We start from the raw sequence: 18,243 nt of genomic DNA on the forward strand, positions 1-18,243 counted from the left end.
GATGGATTGATTCCATAAAGGAAGCCACAGACCTGAACTTACAAGATTTGAACAGGGTGGTTCATGACAGATGCTCTTGGAGGTCACTGATTCATAGGGTTGCCATAAGTCATAATCGACTTGAAGGCATATAACAACAACAACAACATCCCAGAGAGATCTTATGGAGAAAAGGAACGGTCTCCTGTTGGTATTGTAAGAACTGAGCATATAAAGCAGATCAGAGTAGGCAGCTTTTCCATCTGTGGGCACACTGTCCTGGCACCAACATGTAAAATCTCAGTACAACAATCTAGATTTGTCTTTCTTTCTAGGAGACATCTGAGAAGACCAAGCAAATGACCACCAAAGAGATGTAAGAGAAATGTGCAAGTGAAGATATCCAAAGGCAGGGTGTGTTGCCTGACTCACCCACCAGTCTTCCTTCAGTTCTGATTTCAATATGCAAATGTGTTTAGGACTTACTGCCCAGTCACAGATATTTACATTGTATAGCAATGGGAGGGGGACTAAGAAAAGATAGGTTCTTATGAAATTTAAAAGACACCCCCTCTATTTCATGGTTTTAACAGTGAGGGAAAGCAACTGATCTGATGGGCATTAGTGAGGACAGCAAGTAATTCTGGCCCTGGAGCTCTGGAACTCAAGGGGAAGCATCACTTTCACCTGTGCTCATAGCATGTATGGGAGCTTGCTACCTCTTGAGAATCTCACTAACAGCCATACTGCAGGAGCTTGGAATGGAAGTGCCTATGGCTGAGTATATATTCCATGCAATATTGCTATGCCACATGACATCCCATCGTGACATCTGGCCTTTCTGTTTTCACCCACAAACACCTTTCTTCCTCTCGTCTCCTTTTCTGCCTATATTCTGTTCCAATCAGCATCTCAGCTCCCAAAGAATGAATATCTGGCTCTTTAGATTGGTTAATTGTGCATGTGGAAGGGGGTTCCTAGTGAATACAGACCAATCTCTGCCAGAAGCCAGATAGTCCGTGCATTGTGAGTTCAAAAGTGACCTCATTTTCTTTCCCTCTCTCTTTGCAAAGGTGCTACAGTATATTTTCTTATCACACTTACACTGATTCTTGTTTAATTAATGACTTTTAACTGAGCTTTTGTATCTTTGATTTATAGATATTGTTTATAGTTACTGAAAAATGCTGTACTTCTGGTTCATGCTTTATATTATAGCTGCATGTATCAAAGAAGTAAAGTCAATGCAGCACAAAGGGGCCCCAGGGCATTAGGGGCCCTTCTGGATTGGATATTTCAGTATCCTTTATGGTAAAGAGCCATAGTTCATGCATGAATAAGGATTTTCAAAGGAGACTGTCTCTTACAGGGTAATTCCTTCAAGGAAGCGGAGGGGGAGGACACTACAGGAGAAATTGAAGGTCAATCCTGTTAATAGAAGGAAATATTATGTCAGACAAACATAAGTTCTCCCCATACTGAGAAAGCAATTTTGGAACTGCCACCACTAAGATGTGTTAGCTCCTGGTGCTTCCAGCAGAAGCACTGGTTCTGTAATTTCCAAAGGGAGGCTTTTACAGATGGGATTTGCCTGCAGGGTGCTGATCTGAAGCACTGGCACAACTTTTTCCATGCAGTAATAGGAAGGAACCCCCAGTTAAGCAAGGAAAGATAACCCAAGTAAAGAAAGTACACAAACCCATAAATGCATTGTATTTTTTGGTATAATACCAGAGACTGTCCCATGTGGTTTAGGAATTTTGGTAATAAAAGTCAGGAGATTCAATCTCCTCACAATGGTATGGTAAACATCAGAATCATTGTTGCTTGTGCATACTTTTGAAGAGACAACTGTATCCTCGATTGAAATTCCAACTCTTACTGAATAGCTCCCTCTTTGGGAAGAAGTCCACAACTAAACTCCACTGATGAACTGATTACAGCCTAAAACTGAAATGGTTTTTTGCCACTTTATTCTTAACAGTAAATAATATTGGGAATTTATTAAATGGATGTTGCCCTCAGGAAGGGAAAAACTACTCTTCCTACGTCCCACACAAATATATGTGTCAAGAACTGACTAAACATTGTGCTGATCTTGTTTTGAGATGGTCTGATCCTGAACTTATTTCTTCATAAAAATATATAAATATAATTCCATCACAGCTTAGGCCTTGGCTTCAGAGTTTTAAGGTTAGTCCACTGCTCATCTGCCCTGCTAGGGTGGACAGGACAATAAACCATGTACTCAGGATAACTTGATACATAAGAGTTTTCCACATGTCACTTTTGACTCACTTTTTAACACCATGCTTCCAGTTGGGCTCTGTAGACCCCCCTGCTCCCTCCATACTGGCATATTCTGATAGTTCTGATAAAGGTAAGTGCTGGTCTGGTATAGAGTACACACTGCAAAACAACAAAACCTTTGATCGATCCCAAGATGTTTGCAGCCTCTGCTGTCCATAAACTGCACCCATTTATATGAAACCCTTGGAAGATGTCACACGAGAAAGATATAGAGCAGTACAAAGCCACTGTACCTTGCAGAAGCTCTTCATTGTAGCAGGTCAGAACGTAGTGGCCTGTAGGCTTGGTTTAGTCAAGGTGGTGTTTCAGATTAATAGCAACATTTTGTAAAGGTGCTGTCCTGTAGTTCCTACTTGTGTGGAAAGCCTTCTTCGCTTCATGAGTGCCAGTCTGAAAGAAGCATGATGCGAAGCCAATAATCCATGTTCATGCCAGTGATTTTGCAAACAGAGGACTAGTTGGGGATTAATCTAGAATGAGAACAGTAGTCTGTTTGTACATGTTCATCACTCTTACTGTCTCAGTTCTGGGACTCTTCGCTATTCCCCATTTGTGTAGTGGACTGAGGGAACATGTATACTAATGCTGGGTAGTAGAAAAGGATAAAGAAGCCATAGTTCAGTAGCAGAGCACATGCTTTGTATGCCGAAGGTCCCATATTCAAACAAAATCTCAAAAAGCAGGAAGATGTTTACCCAGAGAAGCTACTAGTCAGAGTTTGATTTGGTATAAGGCAACATCATATGAGATTTTCATAGGCTTCCTTTTCTGCCACCACCATGATTGTGTCTTCCTATAAGAGCTCTGAATAATTCTTAGTACATGACAGGAGAAAAAATGGGAACTTACTGAGCAACTGCCACATAAGGTACCTCCACAGCATCACACCTGGAGACGCAGCTCATTTTTACTGTAGAACCTCGGGACTGCCACCTACAAATGCATTCATTTTGTCTCATGGAAAGGTTTACTTATATTTTCCACTAGGCCGGGGACATTTCAAATATCAGAATTTCATAAGAAAAAAATAATTGCTGTGCTTTTACGTGTATTTTTAGTAACACCTTTAAATTGGCAATCTCATATCCATTGTTGCTCAGGAATTCTAAGAAACCAAAAAGTCAGTGCAGTTTTTAAATCAGTGCAATTTTGAATGGTTCACTTTCTCTGCTGAAAGCCTGTAGATCAGCAAATTCGGCCTAAAAAGGGGAGGCTGAATCACAATACCCACAGAGCAAATACCTCTATTTAGCTTGAGGAACACTGAGCTACAGAACTTGCCACAAAGAAAACACTGAAGCAAATAATCTTGCAATTTCTAAACATGAAACGGATAGCAATAGAACATTGTTAGTAATTGCCACTGAATTATGCCAAACTGCATCGGTATACCACCATTTTGTGGCTGACTGCATGATCATTTTGTGACTGGTGGGCCCCTGGAACTTTCAGCCATCTCAAGTGGACCTTTGGGGTAGAAAGTATGAGAATCCCTGCTATTGAGAATCTAAACAGAAAAAGAATAAGGCAAGGACACAATTGCCTCCACTATGCTAAGCAATCATCATAAATTATTGCAGAAACCTACAATAACTTAACGTCACACAGTTCAAAACCTATAATCAATCAAACTAGCCCAACCACAGAGATAGAATAACTGCAAATACAGTCACACCTATACTCAAAAGCAGGCCTGGCAGCAGCAGACAGCCAGGTTGGACACTGGCTGAGGGCTCCTTCTGAAAGAGGCCCCTGCTGCTGGAGCTGGGCGGGTGTACAGTAGCTCCCACTCTGGGTAGGTATTGGGTCACAGAGTGTGTGCCCCATGACCTGCTGCTGGGATGGATCACAGAGTGGGAGTCATCCAGGCAACACCCACCCACCCCCACTGCTGCCTGGCCGTGCACTTTGTGCTAGCATCACTCCTACTACTGGGAGCTTAAATAGGCCTGGCTGTGTCAGTGCATTGCCATCACCTAAGATGGCAGCGGGGGCGTCAACACGCCCTCCCTACCATTTTGGGTGATGGCAGGCATGTGCACACAGCGCGCTGATACACTGACACAGCCAAGTCTAAACCACTGGCAACAGCAGTCGTGCAGCTGCGTCACCACCACTGCCTTTGAGGGTCTGCTGCATTCTCATGCCAGCCCTGCTCAAAAGAGATCCAAAACCATTATTCAATAGGAAAAAGTTGGTTGTAATACGCTACAGAGCAACCAACTTTACCTGTTGTAGACTTACTGCTAAAATAAACTTGAAACAGGTTGGTTTTAATACACTATAGGACCAACATCTCTACCTTATAATCAGCTACTTCTCAAAAGCACTACAAATAGTTAAATAGTTATCTATACTGTATATCCCAGTACAACGAAGAAAGAGAGAGTTACTATTTGAATTCTCAACTAGAAAGTAAATGCAGGTATGCATCTTTACATGTGGCCAACATTTTTGGATCAGTAGACACAGTATAAATTTTTAAAAAGCTGTGGGTGCCAGCCACAACATGGCTGCTGTGAGGGCATGGCATAACACAAAATGGCTGTCAGGGAGTGTGGCATGAGTGCCACATCTTAAAGAACAGAAAAAGGTGTGGGAATATCAATGGGGAAAAGGCCTGTGCACAGAGAGGCCTTTCCTCTGATGGATCTTAAACTCTTGTCTCTTGTTCCTCAACCCTTTAATTTGTATATTGATACTTGTTTTAAATTGTTTAATGTATGCTGCTTAGGAATTATTTGATTAAGCAGTTTATAAATTATCATAAACAAATGAATAAAATCCCCTGTCCTGTGCCAGGGATAGCCAATGATCCCCCAGATGTTGTGGACTACAACTCCCATCATCCCTGACTATTGCCATACTGCCTGGAGCTGATGGGAGTTGGAAGTCCACAACATCAGGAGGGCACCATGTTGGCTATCCCTGTCTTATGCAATGTAAGTCTATTGAAGTGGGTTGCTCTGGCATTGTCTTGGGTCTTGTGATGTGGGGAGTGTGCTCTAATTGTTATGAGTTTATTACCTACATGCTTGTGGGTTACATGTGGATGCCATGACTAGAACACTCCAATTGGTGGACTGTGTGAGGTTTCTAGGGGATCTGTCATTTTAACATTATTTTTCCATGTTCTGCTTTCCTCCTCTGTGAGGCAGAGCACATACAGGATTGGGCAGCCATTCCAATGGCATACTGGTGGTGTATTTCTTGACCCAGAAAACGTAAAGGATTGGTCAAGACAGAAAGTCTTGCTCTTCCTGAAGGAGGATGAATTGATTTACTGTGGATTCTTCCTAAACAGAAACACATGTTCACAACTGTTCCCTAAAATATGTTGAGAATTACTACTGGGTCTTTGCATAGTAGTCTGGAAACTATTTTCAGACATTAAATGGCATTTTCAGAGTAGAAGATAATTTATTATCTTGATTCTTCTTGTTATGTGCCTTCAAGTTGATTATGGCTTATGGTGACCATATGAATCAGTGACCTCCAATAGCATAGACCACCCTGTTCAGATCTTGTAAGTTCAGGTCTGTGGATTCCTTTATGGAATCAATCCATCCCTTGTTTGCTCTTCCTCTTTTTCTACTCCCTTCTGTTTTTCCAAGCATTATTGTTTTTTCTAGTGAATCATGTCTTCTCATGATGTGTCCAAAGTATCATAACCTCAGTTTCATCATTTTAGCTTCTAGTAATAGTTCTGGTTTAGTTTGATCTAACATCCAATTATTTGTCTTTTTCGCGGTCCATGGTATCTGCAAAGCTCTCCTCCAACACCACATTTCAAATGAGTTGATCTTTCTCTTATCCACTTTTTTCACTGTCCAACTTTCACATCCATACATAGAGATCAGGAATACCATGGTCTGAATGATCCTGACTTTAGTGTTCAGTGACACATATTTGCATTTGAGGACCTTTTCTAGTTCTCTCATAGCTGCTCTCCCCAGTCCTTGCCTTCTTCTAATTTCTTGATAGCAAATGAAAAATTGGAGAGCGCAAAAAGAGCAAACATTTGTGTGGATTGTTATCTAGGTCCCCATGAACATAACCACACTGCTTAAACATCCAGCTTATTAATTTCTTTATTGATTATTGTAATACTGATAAGGTGTCACCTGTCTCCTCAAAGTTACCAGAGATTACAACAGGGTGTATTAAGCCACCTCAATGTCTCTTGTCACAAGGCAACTTCTCCAGACCATTCTCCATGACACCAAAACACCAGATCCTACCTCTATTCGATAGGTGCCATTTTAAAACTTCTTTATCTGTTTAGCATCAGACAAACTTATACTAGAAAATGCCTTAAGAATATCTTGTTAGTATGTTGCAGCAAGAACAAAAGAGTCTTGTGTGACATAAGCTGTTATGGACCAATGGTCATCAAAGGACCACTTCAGTCATCTGACAAAGCTGGTTCTTCTGGCCCTCCAAAGTTCATGTCACACAATATATGCTAGATTTCCACAAAACTCTGTTGTTTTAACAAGAAAATAGATATGAAAGCCGCAATAACCAGGTATTTAATGATAACAGATTATTTTTTTAAAAAAAGGAAAAAATGTTACATAACAGGATTTCCTATTGGGCTAGATGACCAGAAAGAAACAACATCTCAGCAAAAACCAAATCCTGCCCTCGGTGGTGGTTCTCCCCCTGATCCATACTAAATCGGTGTCTGGGTTGTACCACCTCAGATTGCGGGTGGGACCTCACGTGATGGAATCAGTAGAGGCACAAAAAAATTCTAGGTGGACGAAATATACTCGGTGCGGGGGGCAGGGGACGCTCCTTTTTTGGCGGGGGGGGGGCGCTTGGCCCCCTTGGCGCCGCCCCTGGATGGAATGCTCCTATAACAAAGCCCAGGATAACAGAAAGACAACTCCTGCTGCAGGCAGAAAACAAGCAGGTCAGAGAAGTCTGCCTGATTAGCCAGATCAGCCCTGCTCTCCTTATGAGGGTGCTGAGGGCGCCTGCCTGGGAAGCTGCATAGCCCACGCCCGATAGGGCCTCTTTTCTGCTGCTTGAAAACTGCCCGGGAACCTGCATGAGCAATCGAAACGGGCCGCTGACGCCTCTTGATTACGCGCCACTCGGGTTGCTGCGGCGAGCGCGAATGAGTACACAGATTCCGGGGCTTCCTCCCGACCGACATGGCGGAGGAGCCGGGGCAGGAGGCCCAGCAAGCGAGCGACGAAGTTGAACCGCGGGCGAGGGGGAGCGCGGAGCCGTCCTCGCGGCGCCTGGTGCTGCCCCCGTCTTGGCTGTCGCCGGCGGGCGGGCTCCCGGCGGGGCTCAGGCGCTGGTTCCCGTCGCTGGAAGTGCTGGACGTCAGCGGGACGGGGCTGTCGGCACTGGGCCCGGAGCTACTAGAGCTCCCGCGGCTCCACACGCTGCTGGCCAAGAACAACCGGCTGGGCGCCCCCGGCTCCCTCCCGAAAGGCCTGGCTGGGGCCCCGCTCGCCCGGTCCTTGCGCGTCCTCAACTTGAGCGGCAACTGCTTCACTCAGCTGCCAGCCTCACTTCTGGCCCTGCGTGGCCTCCGGAGCCTTAGCCTGGGCAGCAACCGCCTCTACAGCATCCCTGCCGCGATACAGGAACTCAGCGGGTGAGCCGGGAGTGGGACGGGGATGAGAGGCAGAAGCTTCCCCTCCCGAACATAAGACCAGACAACAGTCTCTTTGCCCAGTATTTGGTATTCAAACGTAGCTGCCTCTGAATATGGCAACTCTAAGAATAGAGTAGGCTAAGAATAACAATACCAATGGACAAGTGGCTGTTGGTGGGGGTCCTAACTTTTATGTACGGCTGCAACCCCCCCCCCCCAAAAAGCCCTTCTCTTGTATGGGGATGGTACCGTTTTGGCTGTATAAACAGCGGTGCTCGGTCTGAACATTATAAATGACTGACGACAGACCAAGATGATAGACCTCCGTGATTTTATCTAATGCAGTGCTGTGTAGTAGTTAGACCCAACCAGTGTGCCTCCAGATGTTGTTGGACCACAACTCCCATCAGCCTCAGCCAGCATTGCCAATGTTCCATAAAGATGGGAATTGTGGTCCAACAACATCTTGAGACCCACTGGTTGGGAAAGTCTGAGTTAGAGGCTTGGGCTACAATTGGGAAGACCCAGGATCAACTCTCCACTCAGCCATGAAGCCCACTGGATTACCCAGGGCCAGGCTCATACCTCTCACCTGTATCTAACACACAGGGATATTGTATGGATAAAACGGAGAGTGGAGAACTTTAAAAGAAAGGTGGGGTAAAATTACAAAAAAGGAAGAACATTAGATCTTGTTGGCCAAACCCATCAAGTCCAGAAACCTGTTTTCAAACCAGAAAACAGTAACAAACCAGAATCCTGTGAGAAGCCCACAAAGTATAAAGACAACAACTTTCTCTCTTGTCTGTTTGCCCCTTGTCAGTCAGATATGTGCTGTCCCTTAACATAGATACTAATTAGCTTTTTAAGGATATCTATCCTCTTATGAATCTGTCTAATCTCCTTTTAAAAAATAAGAACACCTTCTGCAGACACCCTTCTCTCAAACCTGTGAAGGAGACTGTCTAACATTTCCCACCTCCCTGGAAGGATGACTGAGTAACAATGTGTGTAATGATATTTTAGCCCAAAGAAAAACACTTCCTTCATATTCTAGGAAGGGGAAAGGATACTCTTACCATTCTAATCAGTGCAGTGCTGTCCTTCAGGAAGGTGATATCAACTGGCTTTTGAATGCACTTATTAAAAGCAATTATAAAATGTCTGGCACATTAGAATTCTATGTCAACCCCAAATGTGGCACTTTCCAGAGTATTGTGGATTTATCACCCATATTATGGTCATCTCCAGTTTGACCATGTCTCTTGTTAGCCTCTATTATGCAAAGCCATGGTTTACTACTTTTTTCCTTTTGAAAAGTGGTTTGTGCTGTGAATGCCATGCTGAGGTGGAATTCTGACCTGAGAGAAATTGTTAACATAAACTCTGTGTCAATTTTCTTCTGTCTTTCAGTTTAGAATTTTTGTACCTTGGGGGAAACTTCATTACATCAATTCCACCAGAGTTAGCAAACCTAGCTTCACTATGTTACCTAGTTTTGTGTGATAACAAGATACAAAGTATTCCTCCTCAGTTGGCACAGTGAGTATTTTCAACCATTTAACTATTTTTAATATATCTGTCTCTGAATTTAAAATGCTTGTGTACCTGGTAATGCCTGCTTTAGCAAGCATTTGTGTGTAGGAATAAGTATGCAGGTTGTGTGTAGATTGTGACAAGTGAGACTGCTTTGCAGAATGTGCTAAGTTGTGGTCACAGTATGTGTATATCACAAATTGTGCAATGATGTTGTACACAATTTGCAACCTGTAGGAAAATAACATCTCTCAATGAAATAATGTAGCTTAATCACATTTGGGAGAGCCGATGTGGTTCTTGTGAGCGTCCTAATTTACACATGTGAATGAGTCATCACAGGTCAAACACCACAGGATTCATATTGCCTCAGACAGAATGCTTCCCAATGGAGTCAGTTCACACATTATGTTCAGTTTATACTTATGAGAAAATTATATAGGAACGTAGAAAGCTGCCTCCCCCTCTAGGATGCACACTTTAACATGGTGAGGGGGTTTGAGAGTGTTGAAGAAACTGACAGCAATGCCATCAGGAGTCAAGCAAGAACAAAGAGAACTATTACAATAGTTATTGTATAGAAATAGAAGAGGACAACAAGAAGGGTAGAACAAGAGTCCTATTCCAAAAGATTAGAGAAATTAAAGGGAAATTTAAACCCAGAGTAGGGTTGTTGAATAATCAACAGGGGAACACACTGACTGACCAAGATGAAATAAAAGGAAGATGGAAGCAATACACTGAAGAACTCTATAAAAGAGATGCAAGGATTCATTCATGGAGGAACCGTATGATGAAGAACCAGAAATTTTAGAATGTGAGGCGAAAGCTGCTCTTAAAATACTTGGAAGAAACAAAGCACCAGGAACAGATGGCATACCAATAGAGTTGCTACAAGCTACTGAGACTGAATCTGTCCAAGTTTTGACTTTTTTTAAAAAACAAATATGGAAAAGAAAACAACATCCCACAGACTGGAAGCATTCAATAGTTGTCTTGTGACAAGAGACATTGAGGTGGATTAATGCATCCTGTTGTACTCCATCTCTGGTAACTTTGGGGAGAGAGGTGACACCTTATCAGTATTGTAATAATCAATAATGAAGAAGTTAATAAGCTGGATGTTTAAGCAGTGTGGTTATGTTCATGGGGACCTAGATAACAATCCACACAAATGTTTGCTCTTTTTGTGCTCTCCAATTTTTCATTTGCTATCAAGAAATTAGAAGAAGGCAAGGACTGGGGAGGGCAGCTATGAGAGAACTAGAAAAGGTCCTCAAATGCAAAGATTTATCTCTGAACACTAAAGTCAGGATCTCTGTGCATGGATGTGAAAGTTGGACAGTGAAAAAAATGGGTAAGAGAAAAATCAACTCATTTGAAATGTGGTGTTGGAGGAGAGCTTTGCGCATACCATGGACTGCGAAAAAGACAAATAATTGGGTGTTAGAACAAATTAAACCAGAACTGTCACTAGAAGCTAAAATGATGAAACTGAGGTTATGATACTTTGGACACATCATGAGAAGACATGATTCACTAGAAAAAACAATAATGCTTGGAAAAACAGAAGGGAGTAGAGAAAGAGGAAGGCCAAACAAGAGATGGATTGATTCCATGAAGCAATCCACAGACCTGAACTTACAAAATCTGAACAGGGGGGTGGGGTTATAACAGATGCTGTTGGAGGTCGCTGATTCATATGGTCGCCATAACTCATAATTGACTTGAAGGCATATAACAGCAACAGAAAGCTGCCTCATACCGAGTCAGACCATTGGTCCATCTACCTCAGTATTGTCTATACTGACTGGCAGTGGCTCTCTAGGGTTTCAGGCAGGGAGTCTCTCCCAGTCCTACCTGGAGATGCTGGGGATTGAACTTGGGACCTTCTGCATGTAAGGCAGATGCTCTGCCACTGAGCTGTGGGCCTTCCCCCTATGCAGTCTCTGCAGTAGAATGGTCAAGGCCCATCTAGTGCATACTCGGATAAGTGAACTAGCCTGGAGTGTGTGTATAATAAAGGAGCCGTCCCCAACCTGGTACCCTTCAGATGTTGGACTACAACTCCTATTAACCCTGACCATTGACCATGCTGGCTGGGGCTGATGGCAGTTGAAATCCAGTAACATCTGGAGGGCACAACATTGGCTACCCCTGGCTTAAATAATGTATAGTTTAATACTTTGTAAAAATAGACCTGCAAGTGTAGAATTTATAGCACCCGTTATATACCGTATTTCGGGCATTGTTTTAGTTTTAAAATATAGTAATGATGAAAGTTCCAATATGCTGAAGTTGAAGTAGTACATATATATATATATAGTTTCAAAGATTGGAAAAAATTAATACACAGTCTCATATCAGCAATTTAAATTACATTTTCAAAATAAATTTTAAATTACAGTTTATTTTCATGTTTATTTTTTCAATGTCAGTATTTTATAATGGAATTCCAGTATTTTATAATGGAATACCAACATTTCAGAGAATTTTTAAAATTGATTCCCCTGCCACATACTACTTCTGCATTCATCTATTATTGGCCCTGATTGCTTCCAATATTTAGCCACCAGTACCTGGGAAACTGCTAATATGTTTCCAGTCATTTTACAATGCTTAGCTTCTATTGCATCATTAAATTTACTGAAAAATAGCAGTAGAGAATCTTGCATCCAGTTATCTCCTTTAGATTTTTTGTTAGTATGTTTAGGGCTGTTTTACCTACTCAGTTTTCTCTTCTGTATCAGTGATACCATTTTGAGGTCTTTGAATGGTTTGGAAGTAATTTCAGGCAGACAACTGAAGGGGGTTACTATCTGAAGTTTGAATTGAAGTAATGTCTGCAGCAGAATATAGAATGTAGCAGTTGAATAAAAAGAGCAGTCCCAATGCCCTTGGTATCTCCCATTCAATCATAATGATTGGGCTTTATATCAAGGTGATGCAGCTTTAGGTCTTGAAAGTGGACTTTTGAACAGGCAGCATGAAAGCAGTTAAACAATCCTCCTTTGTGTTTCTAGTGTGTTTCCTCTTACATCTAATGCATTTGGTTGCTCAAATACTGTATATGTTTGGATTCTTGGAAGGCATATTCATGAGCTGATCTGGGACACTTGGGGTCTCCTGTGGAAAGTGTAAGGAAAGAGGGATGAGAGAACTAAAATTACCCCAGTTTTTCTGGTCTTTGGTTTCTAGGTTGCATTCCTTGCGCTCTCTTAGTCTCCACAATAATCTGCTGACATACCTTCCTCGGGAGATCCTCAATCTAGTTCATCTTGAAGAACTGAGTTTGCGTGGGAACCCATTGGTTGTACGCTTTGTCCGGGACTTGACCTACAATCCTCCAAGCCTCCAAGAACTGGCTGGACGCACCATTAAAACCCGCAATGTTCCCTATGTTCCTAGTGATCTCCCTGGGAATCTCCTCCGATATTTGAGCCTAGCAAGCAACTGCCCCAACCCTAAATGTGGAGGTATGCTGCATTCCCTCCTCTTGTGACATACTGCTTTTGCTTTTCTACACACTTGGATTAAAGAGACTGCACAAATATGTGGCCCCCAGGAGAGGAGCTTGCAGCCCCTTTGTTCCTCCCCATTCTTTTTTACTGCCACGTCAAGCCAAGGTTTGCCATAGCATGTTGTCCAAACCAAGACCCAGGGTTACGCTCTCTTCTCAGTAATCATGGGTGAAGAATAAACCTTGGCTTGACATGGCATTGAAGTAAAAGGGGCTCACTTGTATAGAATTGTGCTGACACTGTTTAAATGCAACATGCACCTTGGGACCAATGTCTAATTTTGTTTTTTTACTATATACATCAATCTTTCTCTATCTCTGTGTCTTTTCCATTTGTTTTTTTCCTACTTCCTAGTAGGGCTTGCCTTACTGGGCAGGCCAAGGCCCATCTAGTGTAGCATTCTGTTTCCAGCAGCTGGCAACCAGTAAATCCCTTCTATCTTTTTCTTAAAAATACCTTCCTAGCCCCAACAACTAAACAGAGAGAGAGAACGGTGCCATGAATTCTACCCTGTTAGGATGGGCCATGACCGCCTTCTGTGTCCTGGCACATCAGTTTAAGACTATAGACTTAGAAAATAACTTTTTCTGAATTGGGCTGTTTGTTAGTATGTTGTGCAGAAAGATAATTAGGAATTTAGGCTATAAAAACAAGATATATGTGCACTTAAATATCTGTTTGAAGCATTCATTGTCTAAAACTGTGTTTCTTTGTCCATAGGAGTCTATTTTGACAGCTGTGTCCGGCAAATAAAATTTGTTGACTTCTGTGGGAAGTATCGCCTTCCACTGATGCACTACCTTTGTTCCCCGGAGTGCTCTTCCCCCTGTAGTTCTGCATCTCAGAGTTCTACTTCTCAGAGCGAGTCTGATTCAGAAGATGAAGCCATTGTTGCTGCACGCAGGATGCAGAAAGTTCTTCTGGGATAAGAGGAAGACGGAAAAGACTAAAAGCAAATCATGTTAGAAAAGCAGTTGTGGCGCTATGATGTCCAGTGCTGTGCAAGAGACGTACTAGGAACCTTACCTTGGCCTGTCTCTATTTTGTCGCTCCCACAAAATATGTCTGGTCAAACAAAATTGTTTGGGCAGTGGGTCCTGGGAGGCTAATTACTGCATGCCTTTTTGGGGAAATCTGGCACAGAAACCTTTGGAGGTAATGCTGTCAAGGAAATAATTCTAGGGTTTGAGATTTCAGGCATTGATTACTAGTTGGCATTAACTTGGCATTGATGACCAGTTAAGAGGGTTCTTTGAGTGCTTCACTACTGAGACTGGATAAGAAGTAAGCTATTCTTTGTCACTGTGATAAAACAAATAATTATATGAAAGTCCAGGGTGTGAGTTCCCCAGTGTTATCATCTGCATCTGTTATACTTGAACTTTGTTCTCTCTCCATAGAGGTGCTTGGTCTTTATTTATTTTTAACAACATTCCTCCGAAGTACAGAAATACCTTATTTTTGATACTTCTTTGTTTGGCTTCACTGCCGATGACCAGCTGTTCTGTTCTAGGAACAGAACTGTGCCTTTCTTTATATTGCTTTGCAATATATAATTACAGCTGCCTTTGGGCTTTGTTCCATTTTTTTATTGCAATTGTTGCATCATGGTTCCTACTCAATCCTCTGTGAAACTTAATTTCTCAATCTCAGCAGTTTCTCACTATGTGTTCTCAGAATGATTTGCCCTATACTAAGTTCATCTGAAACAAAATGGCAAACTAACCTTTTGCTTACAACTGGCTTCTTACACACCCAGGTGCCATTCTTTAAGAGCTTCCTTTTTATACTTTGAACAATATTTGCTCAAAGAGCATAGTTACATCTTAAACTTCAGTGGTTAGCGTAATACAGTGCCTTGTACCTATATAACTCTGAAAAGTGAGATATTTTTAACAATACTTCCATCTCTTCCATTCCCTTCAAAGCCAAGTTATTTATGCCTTAGCCTTTATCTTCTGTCTGTCTTGCAACTCACTGCTTGGCTTTCTCAAATCAGTTTAGGCCTCCTGTGGCCCTTGCCCAGTCCTATTCTTATCTGCCACTGTTGGAGATACTGTCATGTATAGTAGGCAAGTGTCTAGCCTTTGTAGAGGATTTTTAAAAAACGAAATTGTGTTTAGAAAGCAATAAAATAACAGAGGGGTGGGAATTTTCAGTCATCACTATAGAAGTCACTGACTCTATCTAATAGCTGCCAGTGTCTCACATAGCACTCACGGTTTCAATAAATGTGCTAATTCAAAAGACGTCTCTCCACTTTTCAAGTGACAAGTGTTTTTCCACACCCTTTACTTGTCTCTGCTACTTATTTTTAAGAGAATCCACAATTACTTTCTTTTAGACTTCCTGTTTCCAATGTGCGTGGAGTGAATTTTTCCAAAACAACTCAGTATTGTGGGTTAATGCTGGGAAAAGTGATATCTTTGCAATGGAAACAGGAAGGGTTATTTGGAAGAGTATTGACAGGCAACCAAGCTAGTGCTTGTGATAAAGTTTGCAGGCATTCTGTTTCTATCCTTTATGCCTTTAGTGAAAACTTTCTGAAAGAATTGGCCTACGGAGGAACACAGTGGATGCTTGTGGGCTCTTGAGTATGGAATAATATTTATTTTTCCCTGGAATTTCCTAGTATGCTTATCTTTGTCTGTCTAGATTTCATGTTGTCTTGGAGATGGCCTATGAATGCACATATTATAGTAACAGAACTTGCTATTATTTCTTGCTGACGAGTAAGCATTTGCTCTTTGCCTTTTTGATATATGACAGCAATAAATCTGTCATTTTCCCCATTTTACCTCTTCATATAGCTTTGGATTCCATGATGGAAGAAAGGCAGATATAAATATAAGAAATGAAATATAATTCCCCCCTTCTAGTTCAGTAATGTACAATGAAAAAACATCAACATAGCAGCTTGTTTTTCATCATGACACAAAATTAAATGTTGCAACATGAGCTATGAATGTGTCAATGTGTTTCCTTATTAGTGTTTCTTTTATAGAATGGAATCTTTTATAAATAAATAAATAAAATAAATTGTTTGTTACACATACTGTCAGCCCCACGAAGGTGCAATTTCCACCTTCAGTTCTCCTTGCTGCATTTTTTGGCATCTTTGAAAATAGGGCAGAAACAAAAGGGAACAGCACCAAACAAAGGGCAGAATAGAGAGGCAAGCTCTGGTGCTGGAAGAAGTTTATTAAAAGCTCAACGCGTTTCGGAACTGGTCCTTCGTCAGGAGCTACAAACATTAAAACAAACTCAAATCACTATAGTGAAGCCAACACTGTGGTCTTGAACATTCAAGGTTCTTTCCTTTTTGACCCTGGAGATTATTCTGATTTAGTGCTCAGAGTATTAGCTGAAGCTGCCATCTTATATGAGTCTTCACTTACCAACAGTCATATTAAGACTTCATCAAAGCATTCTCATTGCTTTAGACACTATTCTCATTGTATCTCTTCACAGCATTTAACAGGAGAAAATGCTAAACCTGAAAGGGAATAAATAGTTTCATCTTTCCTGCTGTTTCTTCTTGCCATCTCTTTAGCCAAAAGCAACAGAAGGGGTGTTTGTAAATGCAAGCCCAATTCTTTTAAGATCAGTAGGGAATGCTTTGAGAGCAAAATATCTGCTTGACTGGAAGCAATTTATACAGTTTCCAGTCTTTATGCTTTTCTCTGGTTAAGATTTGCAGGATTTGTTGAATGATTCTGTGTGCCCTGCAAGGTATTGGTGCACTTTCTCATGGGTCTCTGAATGGTCTTGATGTTTTATTTCTTTTTATTGAAAGCTTATTTAGATTGCTTGGCAAGGGGAAAACGTTTGTCCTCTTTAGTTAGTGGAAATGAATGGGAGGGATTTAACCAATGGGAAGTAATGAAACTTAATCCTTACAGTGCTGCTTTGTTACTGGCTTCAAAGAGTAATTTTAATGCATCTTAAACTGCACCAGGAGATGTGTTACTGATTGCTTGAAAGCTCCTAAGACACTTCAAAGAGATGAGCTGGAGTGTGGTGTGGTATAAAAATAATTATCTTTAAAAAACTTTCCAGTCAACTACATTGCTTGCTTATCTAGCATGCTTGATTGCACAGTGAACTCTGATCAAGAGGTTTTGCCTAATTCTCTTGTTAAATTTAATCATGTGCCTTGTATTTGCTTTACCAAGTTTTAAAGGTGCCTTGTGTTTGTAAAGCTTCACTTTGCTAGATATGTAGAGAATTTCTAAGAGTATTTCATTATGAATTGTATGGAGCTTTTGAACACTAAATCAAGTAATTATTGAAAACTTGCATCTGTCTATTTAACTGTTTAGCATTTATGTAAAGGAATGAAACTTAACAAGTTCATTGTACCTGGATTTGGGGGGTGTGTTGCAAACTGCCTCCCCTCTCAGCTGGTAAACTATATTTCATTTTTAGAGCATGTTTTCTTTTTGGTCATGGGGAGAAATGGCAAATAGCTTGCCTGGAATTCCATTGTTTATTTATTTATTTATTTATTTATTTAATTACGCTTTTAAACCGCCCTATAGCAACAAGCTCTCAGGGCGGTGACAAGCTCTCATTTATCTTTTTTAAAAGGGTTAGATTGCCTCTTTAAGGGAATTTAAGGGTGGATATTTTTTACTTCTAGACTTTGTTTTTGAATTCGAATTAAAGGGCACACATAATGTTCATGCTGAAGATGTGCTCAGTTTTGGATCTCCTAGAGCCCCACCCTGCCTTGTTTCACTATTAGTAACTAGTGTATTAAACTGACTACTTTCTACTTGTTGACCAACCATATGACCCTGTACATACCTACTCGAAAATAAATCCTACTGAGTTCAGTAGGGTGTACTCCCAGGCAAGTGGGTATATGATTGCAGCCTAAGGAAGATAGGAACCCTGTCTTTCTCCCTGTTAGAGTGATTCAAAGATGCTTTGTTGTTCTCTCTCTCTCTCCTGCCCACAGTTTCCATGCATTATACTTTCTGTGGTCATGTTATGTTGCAAGTGTTGAATGTGCCAGAGTATGTCCTGAGTGCAGCAAGTAGCATTCTTTCAAGCATAGTCACACAGAATTGTACGATTATTAGGGGCCAGTGGCATGGGCAGAGTTCAGAATGAAGCTTTGAGCACTGTCACTTCTATGGTGTAGAAGGCACTAACTGTCATAGTCAGTAATGTCATGTCTGTTAGGGCATTAGAAAATTTCTGTCTATATGCTTATTGATACATTCAAAATAATACAGAATGTTAGGTTGCTAAGGGTCTTTGTTGATAAATTAT

General features: G+C 41.3%; 2 protein-coding genes across 2 annotated transcripts in view; both read left to right on the top strand.

Annotated features, from left to right (window-relative positions):
* The window catches only part of FSTL1 (follistatin like 1), a 44,320-nt gene extending 42,256 nt beyond the window's left edge, over positions 1–2,064 (top strand). Inside the window, exon 11 of the mRNA XM_061638515.1 lies at positions 315–2,064. Within this exon, the coding sequence (XP_061494499.1) occupies positions 315–359 (45 nt within the window). The 3' untranslated portion in view covers positions 360–2,064. The remainder of the gene's footprint in view (positions 1–314) is intronic.
* Positions 2,065–7,094: 5,030 nt separating this feature from the next.
* LRRC58 (leucine rich repeat containing 58) lies at positions 7,095–17,390 on the top strand. Its single transcript, XM_061638530.1, has 4 exons — positions 7,095–7,906; positions 9,320–9,448; positions 12,641–12,918; positions 13,684–17,390. The coding sequence occupies exons 1-4, from the start codon at positions 7,452–7,454 to the stop codon at positions 13,890–13,892; spliced, it is 1,071 nt and encodes a 356-aa protein (XP_061494514.1). The 5' UTR covers positions 7,095–7,451; the 3' UTR covers positions 13,893–17,390.
* The last annotated feature ends 853 nt before the right edge of the window (positions 17,391–18,243 follow it).

Source organism: Rhineura floridana, chromosome 1 (genome assembly GCF_030035675.1).
Source record: "Rhineura floridana isolate rRhiFlo1 chromosome 1, rRhiFlo1.hap2, whole genome shotgun sequence".
NCBI lineage: Eukaryota > Metazoa > Chordata > Lepidosauria > Squamata > Rhineuridae > Rhineura > Rhineura floridana.